The sequence below is a fragment of the Eublepharis macularius genome, chromosome 8, assembly GCF_028583425.1.
Source record: "Eublepharis macularius isolate TG4126 chromosome 8, MPM_Emac_v1.0, whole genome shotgun sequence".
In the NCBI taxonomy this organism is placed as follows: domain Eukaryota; kingdom Metazoa; phylum Chordata; class Lepidosauria; order Squamata; family Eublepharidae; genus Eublepharis; species Eublepharis macularius.
The window spans coordinates 40391941-40402978 of NC_072797.1; the positions used below are offsets into that span (position 1 = coordinate 40391941).

At 44.8% G+C, this 11038-nt stretch overlaps 1 protein-coding gene across 1 annotated transcript; it reads left to right on the forward strand.

The window, feature by feature from the left end:
- Positions 1 to 3290: 3290 nt before the first annotated feature.
- Positions 3291 to 3683, forward strand: LOC129335091 (40S ribosomal protein S25-like). The gene has a single exon (XM_054987553.1). It carries the CDS (start codon positions 3291 to 3293, stop codon positions 3681 to 3683), a length of 393 nt encoding a protein of 130 aa, XP_054843528.1.
- The last annotated feature ends 7355 nt before the right edge of the window (positions 3684 to 11038 follow it).

Genomic DNA, 11038 nt, shown 5'->3' on the forward strand with positions numbered 1-11038 from the left:
TATTAGATACGATGCTGATTACAAATGAACTCAAACTGAAGAAATTTCTCTGGCTATGCAGATGATGACCCAAGAAGTGGAGGGAGGGGAGAAGCCCAGCTTTTCTGGCAAGGGAAATGATGACTTTCACGGTAGGCACTGGGTTGCAGATGGATGCTGCCATTCTCCCAAAACATGCCATTATGAAATAACATCTGCAAGGATTATTTTAGATTTTCTCAATTCTTGCTATAATTTGTCTCCAATAAAATGCTATGGAAGGGTGTTTGCCACAGAGGAATGTTTCCTGTACAGTCATTCGAAGCATATTCCTCCGCAATTTTAGCCACCATTTGTGCTAATCAAACATGCATTTCCTGGAAGTGATATTTCAGTCCCTCGTGCAATTATTTCACCTGCCTTGCAGCGATTTGCTAGTTCTTGGGATCCCAGATATGTAGTTGTACATAGTGGAAGTGCACAAATCCCAAACAACTTTCTCTTTAAAAAAATACTTTTTACAAAGCTAAGACTAAAGCAGGACCTAAGGAGCTGTTCTAATTGGGCACCCTGTCAAAGACTGTAAGGCCAAAGGCAAGGTCTGGGAAGGCAACATCTGTAGTTGGGATCCTAAAAGATCACAAAGTCTCCTCCTATGTTAGGAAGACTGAACATTAAGGACATTCAGTTATAAATGGTCTTTTGTTTTGTCACTGTGAACCTACATTTCCCTTACATTTAATTGGCTTTAGCTCATTGAACCTTTCCCTAACCCCACCCTCTTTTCCTCATCATAGCATTTCTAGGACAGAGATGGCAGCTTCCTGTTTCTCATAATACAATGTGTATGAGAAGCCAGCCCATCAAGTTGCTAAAAAATCAGTACTGCTTTGTGTTATTACCTCTAGTTCTTCAGCATGTGTGGCCCGGGTTGTCCATACCATTTCCTGGGTTGCTTCACCTCTTCAGGCTACTTTCCTGGTAATAAGCCTAACTGAGTTTACTTCTGAAAATTGCTGCTTAGGATTGTTCTCTTATAACTCTTAGTAAGTACTACCAAACTAGTGCTAGAGTTGCTGTACGGAGATACCATCTGAAGTGCCCTGACACTTAAGAGGTGGGAGAAAGAGACATTAATCCAGAAGCTGTATTAGTTGAAGAAACATTCTCCAGAGTTTGTGCCATAAACTGCATTTCAGTTTCATCCCCTGAGATGAAGTTGGTTCATCGTGACCAGCTCAAAACTGGTAGATGATTTCCATTTGTAGCCCCTTAAAAAATGGCCCTGGGACACAATAACATTTCAGAGATGTTCTAGTCACTTTAAAAGTCTTGGCTCCTTAAAGACAAACCCTAAATACTTCTGATGGTTTCTAAAGGTTCTGAGTGCAGTTTGACTCAGGAAAACTAAGAGAGGGTTGCAAGTAGCCTGCAGGAACTGGTTCTTGCTTAGAGGAATGTAATCATTTCTCTGATTCCCGGTTGCTTCTGCATGAGGGCGATTCCATTTTGGTCTGTTGTTGCAAATGCAGTGGCATTCTCAGTGGCAATGGATACTCCCCTCGGGGCAATTCTTCATTCTTTTTTTATCATGCCCACTATTTTCTCTCTCACCTCCTGTGAGCTTTTTGTTCGCCTTTTGAAATTGGAAGTAGGTGTATTGCCATAATGTTTCAACACTATAGGTGGGAAGGTGGGGAAATCTGCAGCAGGGGCAGTCTTACCCACAGGACATCCAGGACAGTTGCCCTGGGCCATGCGCTATAGGGCCCTGACCTCCCCCAGCAACCAGGGTCCCAGCCACCACCCTGATCAAGAAACAACAGCCATGATTCAACTCCGCACAGCTGATTGTGTAGGGGAGTAGGGCCCCCTGCCCTACAGCTGATTGCCAACCATTGCCTTGAAGCCACCATTGTGACTTCAGAGGTTCTGGAGTCAGGGCAGAAGTGATTTCACTCAGGTAATGGCTGGGGAGCAACCAACTGAGTGGCAGTGGCACATGCCTGCCCCTTGCGCCCAGTGATCCAGGACGGAGACTCCTCCTTTTGCCTTGGGCTCCAGAATCACTAAGATCATGCCTGATCTGCACCTTTCCTGCTCCACTTCTCCAAAACCCTCCTTTGATATGATCTTTTCTAAAAGATTGTACCAAAGCAGGTTTGGGAAACTGTAGAGCACAGCTGGGGAAAACCTAGGAGGAGGACAACCGGATGATGAAGTCATGTAGAAACTCCCAGAAGATCTGCTGTACTCTGGGAGTGGAACTCGGAGGAAAACCTCTGCGTGGAATCAACTGTTCCTACAGACTGAACAGACTATTACTGCTTTCAGAAAACAAATGGGCCACTTAAGTGGACACCAGAGGGAATGATGACAGAGTATAGATGGGAAACAGAGGTTAGATGGAGGAAAATGTGAGCCTGTGTGAGCGATGTCAGAGAGGAGGGCCCTTTCCTGGCAATTGTGACCAGTCATTACTAGCTCCATCTGGTTAGCAACAGGAACAACATCCCTTGATGAGGTGAGAGTTCCATGAACAGTTTCAAACAACAAAGAACAAAAGAGTCTTTGTGATTTAGGAATATTATCTATTGAATATGAATATGAAATGAACGGGGGAAAAATTAGCGCAGATAATTAATGGGTTTAGTGAACAAAAGAAACACAAAATGATACTTAAATTTATTAGAAGAAAATGTCACTATTATATGCTTGTGTACTAGTTCACAGATGGTAACATTTTGATGATTAAATGTAATGCGCAGCAGTGTTGAACCGGCATGGTTCCATTGAGCGGTGTTCTGGGATTTTTTTTCAAGCTAAGAAAAGAAGACACCACAAAGAACTCCTCTTCTCTTCTCTTCTCTTCTCTTCTCTTCTCTTCTCTTCTCTTCTCTTCTCTTCTCTTCTCTTCTCTTCTCTTCTCTTCTCTTCTCTTCTCTCCTTCCATTCCTGAATTCACTGCACTTTTGGTTGATTCATTATAACAATGACCCCTGGCTGAAACAAATAAGTTAGTGGAGCAAGCCCATATATGTTTGCTCAGAAATCCTATTGTCTGCAACAAAAGTTACCCGCAAGTATGCATGCATACATAATCTTGAACTTAATCTTTTGCACTGAGCCTTTGAGGGAGGTCTTCCTTCGGGACTGGATATTTAGCCTGAACTGTGGTCTGATCATTATCTACTGAAGGGAAGGCTGAATATGGTCCCAATACCCTGCAAAGGGGAGTAGGACTTAAGATGGTCTGCCCACTTTCCCACCGGAAGCCGCCCAAAGAAGCAGCCGTAACGCCTTGCTCCACCATGCCACCCAAAGATGACAAGAAGAAGGAGGACGTGGGCAAGTTGGTCAAGAAGGACAAGGACCCCATCAACAAGTCTGGTGGCAAAGCCAAGAAGAAGTGGTCAAAGGGGAAGGTGAGGGACAAGTTCAACAACCTCGTGCTCTTCAATGAAGCCATGTACAACAAGCTATGCAAGGAGGTGCCCAACTACAAGCTCATCACGCCGGCTGTCATCTCTGAGAGGCTCAAGATCTGCAGCTCCCTGGCCCGAGTGGGGCTCCAGGAGGTGCTCAGCAAAGGTCTAATCAAGCTGGTGTCCAAGCACAGAGCCCAAGTGATCTATACTTACAACACCAAGGGATGTGATGCACCAGTTGCTGGGGAGGATGCTGAAACCCTGTCTGTTCATTAATAACAAACAAACATAAATAGATGGTCCACCCGCAGAAGCTCATGGATCCTTTTGGATTCCAAAATAATTTGAGGGATTTTAGAATTCTTAACTCTTTGTTGAGGCTGCAGTAGGAACTTGGAAGGTGAAGCTCCTGGATGCCATTGACAAGATAGCGTCTCATCAACCTCTCTGGCTCTTGCAGCAGAAGACAGCCCTGTGGCTTAACTCTGAAAGATCTATCAAGAGGTGGTGAATGATAGTGGCAAAGAAATATTATTTATCTGCAACCAGTGCATCAGCTGGTTCACATTACAACCATCCCAAACTGTGTAAGGCATCTTAACACCTTCTGACTCCTAAATCTAAACCTTTACTGTCTCAAGAACAGACAATTAGCTTTGACACCTTTGCAAAGTTATTTGCTGACAAACAAGATGAATATTTATTTATGTCATTTATAGTCCGCCTTTCTCACTGAGACTCAAGGTGGATTACATAGTGTGAGATCAGTACAACCAGTAGCAAGGACAAGGGTAGGCATCCTCCCTACAATACCGCCCTCCTATCTGAGTAAAAAAGCATTTTTGAATAATTCAGTTTTGCATTGTTTGCGGAAAGCCAAGAGTGTGGGAGCTCTCTTGACCTCAGGCAGGCTGTTCCATAGGGCAGGAGCCACCACAGAGAAGGCCTGTGTATGGGCTGCAGTTGATTTTGCCCATGGGCAGGCTGGCACCTGGAAGAGACCCTGTTTGGATGAGCAAAGCTGCTGTGGAGGGACATAGGGAGGGAGGTGGTCCCGTAGGTATGTCGGGCCAAGGCCATGAAAAACTTTGTATGTAATAACCAGTACCTTGAATTGAGCATGGTAGCTGATAGGTAGCCAATGAAGTGACTGTGGGATGGGAGTGATGTTCATGCTCCTGCTTGCTCCTGCTAACAGTCGAGCTTCAGCATTTTGCACCAATTGGAGCCTCCTAGTTAACTTAGATGGAAGACCAATATATAGTGCATTGCAATAGTCAAATTTTGATGTTACCATAGCATGGATCCAGGTGTCTAGGTCGGCTGTGTCAAAATAAGAAGCCATCTTCCAGGCTAGAGTGAGATTGTAGAAAGCAATTTTTTGCAGGTGCTTTAACTTGTTTTTCTAGTAGTAGCACTGGATACAATATAACCCCAAGGCTCTTAACTGCCTCTACAAGGGTCAGATGAACTCCATTGAAAGTGGGGAGTACAATGTCTTTCAACAAGCATCACTTTGGTCTTGTCTGGGTTTAATTTCAATTTGTTATTTTTCAGCCATTTCATCACGGCTGTCAGACAGCGATCTAAGACTTCTACTGCATCCTGCGGGGACCTGGATAGCGAGATATAGAGCTGGGTGTCGTCTACATATTGATGACACCCAGCTCCATAGCTGCGAAAGAGTTCTCCTACAGGCTTTATGTAGAGGTTGAATAACATGGGAGAAAGGATTGTGCCCTGAGGAACCCCACAAGATAGTTCCCATTCTGGAAATAGCTGATTTCTGACAGCAACCCTTTGAGTCCGTTCCATGAGAAATTATTTAAACCAGTCCAGGGCACATCCTTTGATGTCCACTTCTGATTCTAAATGCCTCAACAGGATCGCATAGTCTACTGTGTCAAAGGCTGCAGACAGATCCAGGAGGAGCAATATGGAGGCATGGCCTTTGTCTATATTCAGATGGAGATCATCCACTAATGCTACTAGTGCTGTCCCATGACCTGGTCTGAACTCTGACTGGAAAGGGTCCAGAGCGCTAGAATTATCCAAGAAGGACTGGAGTTGGTCAGATACTGCTCTCTCAATCATTTTGCCCAGAAAGGGCAGATTAGAGAATGGGCAATAATTGGCCACATCAGTTTTGTCTAGGGATGGTTTTTAATTAGCAGACAAATAACTGCCTATTTGAGCGGCTGGGGGAACATGCCCCAAGTTAGCAATTGATTTACAATAGATTTCAGTTGTTCACTTATCTGATCTTTACTTGATTTTACTGCCAAGATGGGCAAGGATCTAGTGCACAAGTAGTGGCTTTCATAGATGCCAGGATCCTGTTAAGGTCTGTCATTGTAATTGGTTCAAAGCAGTCTAAATATAAGCTAGATGGTGTATTAAGCATTTCTTCTATCTTGTTTGTATTAAGCATTTCTTCTATCTTGTTTGTATTGCAGCTAGCATTTAGATCAGAGCGCATTCATGCTATTTTATCAGCAAAAATCTTAGCAAAGGCCTCACATATAATTGTCTGTTCTTGGGAATGTAAAGGTTCAGATTTACGAGTTAGAAGGTGTCTGGATACCCTGAACAATTGGGACGGTTGTGAACTAGCCGACGCAATGGTTGCCAAGAAGTAACATTTCTTTGCTGCTTTCATTTCTGTTTCATAGATCCTCCAGTGCATTCTATAGCAAGTTCAATCAGCTTCCGCGCGAGTTTTTCACCAGCGTCTTTCTAGACGACTTCCAGCCCTCTTCAGGTCAGCCAGCTCCGTGATAAACCATGGTGCTCGCTTCCATCCCAAAGGCTGGAGGGGTTGACAAGGAGCAATGGTGTTAATAGTTTCAAGGAGCTTTGTGTTCCACAGGCCTACAGCAGCTTCTGTGGAGCATGCATCTGGAATTCTAAAATCCCCCAAGGCATTTTGGAATCTGGAAGGGTCTATGAGCCTATGTGGATGGATCATTTTAACTGGACCCCCAGTTTTGTGAGGTGTTGGGGCTACATTCACTTTTGCCCTCAGAAGATGATGATCTGACCATGGTTCAGGCCGAAGCTCTAATGTTGAAATAAGACTTTCCCTCAGAGGTTCAGTGCAAAATATTAAGTCTAGTGTGTGGCCTCTTTCATGTGTAGGGCCTGACACTATTTGGGAGAGGCCCAGTGTTGCTAGGGAAGCTATAAATTCCTGAGCCGGGCCTGACTTTGCACTCAGCATGGATGTTGAAGTCTCCCAGAACAACAAGTCAAGGTATCTCTAACACCATGTCTGCTAGCAGCTCTGCCAACTCAGAAAGAGTGCTTATGGGGGAGCTGGGTGGTCTGTACACAAGAAGGATACCCAATCTATCTTTAATTCCCAAAGACAGGAGCATGCAATCAATACCAGCTACAGCTTGTACTGGAGATCTGCGGAAGTTGAAGGACTCGTGAAGAGTAATAGCAACTCCTCTGCTCCGGCGTCCATAGTGAGGTTGGAGTAGGATTGCATAGCCAGGGGGAGTTAGTTGGGAAAGACACATCTTGTCAGTATCCTGCAGCCAAGTCTCCGTTAGGCAAGCCACATCAATTTTCTCATCCTGCAACATCCCAGCAATGCATGAAACCTTGTTCCTAACAGATCTGGTATTGCATAGTATTAGTGTAGCGGGCGGCGGGGTAGAAGTGGCCCCATTGTCAGTAGAGGGAATACTAGAGAGGTTGGATAAGCAGTGAGCATTACTGCTTGGTGTTGGGTGCCTTTGTAGTAAGTAGTAGTAAGTAGTGCCTAAGTAGTAAGAAGCTTAGGATTGGACTCCATAACAACATACTGGAGTATTAAACATACCGGTGGTCTCAATTCAAGTAACAGACTAGGGCTACAATCATGGTATAGTTAAGCAAACAGCATCAAGTCAGTGTTGCGATCATCTCAGGAACATTTCATAACATAGTAATGTTCTTCCTATCCTCTCGTGTCCTCCACTTCGTGTAGTTGATGATTCCTCCCGGGCTACATACCCCAGGCTAAGAGCCATGGGCCAAGAGCTCTTGTGCTCTCGCCCTTCAGCTTGCGCCAAGAGGCACTTTGATCTGGATGCTGGCTGTAATTTAGGCGAGGTGCAAGAAATGTTTAATCCACTGGCTGTTCCACTAATGGACCATTTTGACCCAGTTACAGTTATGAATACAGATAGGATCCTGGTATCTGTGAAGGCCACTACTTGCACACTGGATCCTTGCCCATCTTACCAAAATAATGTAAACACCACATAAATTAGCCCATGATGTCTATCATAATTAATTCACTAACTCAACACCCCTTCTCCTGGCCACTCCTGGCCTATCCATCTGCTACTTTAAAAAACATTCCTAGACAAAAGTGATATGGCCAATTATCACCTACTCTTTAATGTGTCCTTTCTAAGCAGAGTGATTCATAGAATGGTAGCAGACTGCCTCCGGGTCTTCTTGGGTAACTCTTGATCTACGAACTCTTTTCAGACTGGTTTCAAGATGGGCTGTTGATGGTTCTGGTGGTTTTAGTGGATGACCTAAGGAGAGAGCTATTTTTTGCTCTTTGCATAACATCTGCATGGCTCACAATTTTGTAAAAGCTTCCCCTTAGAGCAAAACTGGGAGCAGGAGAAATGCCTGTGGAAAAGAATGTTTCTGTTCCCTTGAAACAGTCCTGTACAGAAAACCATTCACACTCTTCCCAGGCTGCCTTGATCCACAGGGTTCCATGACAGGTAGAAGAACAGCAAATGTCACAGACCTCCCACGTGTCTCAGAGGATCTAATAATCAAATTAAGATCTGCATCAGTTTTGTTTGCTCTTACAGTCTATCATAGTCGCTTTATCATTTCCATTTTCAAAATTACAGTGATTTGTCCAAACTCTTCAGTACAAAACTTTACATGTTTTTCATTCACAAACCCAAGGAAAACAACCCAGAAGTTTTTATAATGCCCAAATGCTTTTAAACAAGCTTGTGATACTAAATGATGATCCAGCATACTAGCCTTAGGCAAATCGATAAGCTGACACTGATCATTCATTAAGACGATTGTTGTTAGCACTTGTTGGAAGTTTCATTTGTTAATGTTGCACTATATTATCTAATAAAACACACTGGGAGGCTGATATTGCTGTGGGCCATCTTAATAATCTAATTTTCCTCACATTATTGAGATCTTGTCCACAGTGGGAAATTGCATAGCTATAACTTGCTACCCAATTTGCTTGTGGATAGGTGCTTTCTAAGTATAGAAACGATATTATTCATACTTCCTGCCCTATCTGTTCCCCCCTCCCCCAGGTGTGGCACAAAGGTTGGAGCATCCATGACATGATTGGTGGATTTCCTTAGAAAACAGAGCCTAATTTTATTTATTTTACCTTTTCTCTCTAGCCTTTGGCTGTATAGAGCTCTCATTAAAATGTATTTGTAGCTATTTGTTCATTTCCTAATGGACAGGTTGATCGAGCATAAGAGTTTCACAGCAACATCAGGCCAGGTACCCCCCAAACCCATCCAGTATGTGACACATAACTTCTCTCCCAAACTGACTTGTGGTGGCTGGACCAGAGGGACTGGCTGTAAACAACTGGTAAGCCTTTGCATATTGAAATTGGCATAACTTGCAGGTAGCTGGTTATCCAACCAGGTTGAGATGACCCTGCAGCTCACTTACAAGTCATTAGCTTTCATTATTCCTATCAGCTGCTGGGCTCTGCAAAGCAGAGAGAGCACTCGCTCTGTTCACATTATGCAATAGAATAGCTAGGATACAACAGATACTCTCTCTCACTTGTTCTCGCTCTCATCTAAGAAATATTAATGTTCTCTGTCCTTCATAGTGAGCATCCTTTCTAGAATCAGTTTCTTAATCTTCAGAGCTCATTTCAGAATTATCTGTGTGAAAATCTATTTATTTTGTCATGTGCACACACAGAACATATATTCTCATGTGCAAATTTAGAACCAACTTTTCAGGAACCAAAGTTATGGCTACAAGGAGCAGGATCTTTCCTATGTTGTGGTATTTTCTCCTTTTAAAAGTCCATATTTCTGCAATACAATGTTAGTCATTAGGGAGCTGGACAATGTGCCAGTGCAGGCTGAGAAAGTAAATAAATGGAATAAATAAAAATTTCATAGACAGGAGATCATAAAACTATACCTAATTCAGAAGAAACTTGGTGGTTCATGCCAACCCACTTCTTATCACACCAAAGAAAGATGTCTTGTCCAGCTTGGTCCCGGCAGCATGTGGGGAGGGGGTTCCCCGGCAGCCCCGCTCTTGCGCAGGCCAGGCGCCTCCACATAGCAGCCCGCCGCCTCATCCCACCAGAATTCGGAAGCCCCATTAGCCGCCACCGGGAGAATCGCTGAAGTGGATAGCTGAAGCGTCTCCCAAGCATAGTCTCCCCCTGAAAGGGTTTCGGGTATGGCTGACAGTTGGGGGTCTAAGCTGCTGCTGGGCCCTGTTCCCGCAGAGTAGCGAGCAAACAAAGTTCCTCGGCGCCACTCTTTTTCTTCTTGTGGTCGAGGGGCCCACTGCCTCGGGGTGGGCAGGGAAGACCACGACAGGTGGGAGACTCCACTCCTGAGAACCGCTCCCAAGTCCACGCTTGTCCTCGTGCCCGTCCGCATCAGGTCCCAAGGCCAGGTTGGTTGGAGGGAAAGGTCCTCCGCCGCCTCCTCTCCCAGGTCGAACGACTCTGTCGGCATAAAGCCGGTAGCCATCTCTCCAGGCTGCGGGCTTGGAGGTAAAGTAGGATTCTCAACAATATGTCAGTCTATGGAAACAAGATATGTTGAAGTTGACTCCCACCCCTTGCAGCAAGAAATCCAAGCTCTCTTGAGTCAAAGGTTCTTTAATGAGAAATCATAGTTCCAGCATTTATATGTCTATAGGTTACACAGAGGCAAGTAAAAGCATCTGGCTGTACACAGGTCTCTTGTTGAGAATGACGTACTGAGTGCTTGTTACAGTATATCTATCCCTCTACACAAGCCCTCCACCCTCGGTGCCCATCCAGCTGGGTACAGTCAGTGGGAGAGAAGGAAGGAGCTGTCCCAAGGCCGCTGCAGCGAGCCACCTCAGATAAGAGCTCAGCTGTCCCGGGAACTAGACAGCAACTGTGGAAAACAGACACATGAGACTATTGCAACATATTCAGAGTAGGCAATATGGAGGGACTGTGGGCAACAGACCTGACAACAACCCCTTCATTGCAATTTATGAAGGCTTACTATTTGGATAGTAAGGAGCCCCGTGGTGCAGAGTGGTAAGCTGTGAGTGGTAAGCTGCAGTACTGCAGCCCATGAGCTCTGCTCATGACCTGAATTCAATCCTGGCGGAAGCCGGGTTCAAATAGCCTGCTCAAGGTTGACCCAGCCTTCCATCCTTCTGAGGTCGGTAAAATGAGTACCCAGTTTCCTGGGGGTAAAGCGTAGATGACTGGGGAAGGCCATGGCAAACCACCCCGTAACAAAAGTCTGCCAAGAAAATGTTGCGATGCAACGTCCCCCCAGGGTTCAGTAATGACTCAGTGCTTGCACAGGGGACTACCCTTACCTTTACTATTTGGATAGCAAGCTGAACAGGTTTTAACTTTCATGTGTTTGTGAAGCAACCTT

What these genes read in the sequence shown, in the direction of transcription:
- LOC129335091 (XM_054987553.1), top strand. Translation starts at nt 3,291, where the DNA reads ATGCCACCCAAAGATGACAAGAAGAAGGAGGACGTGGGCAAGTTGGTC.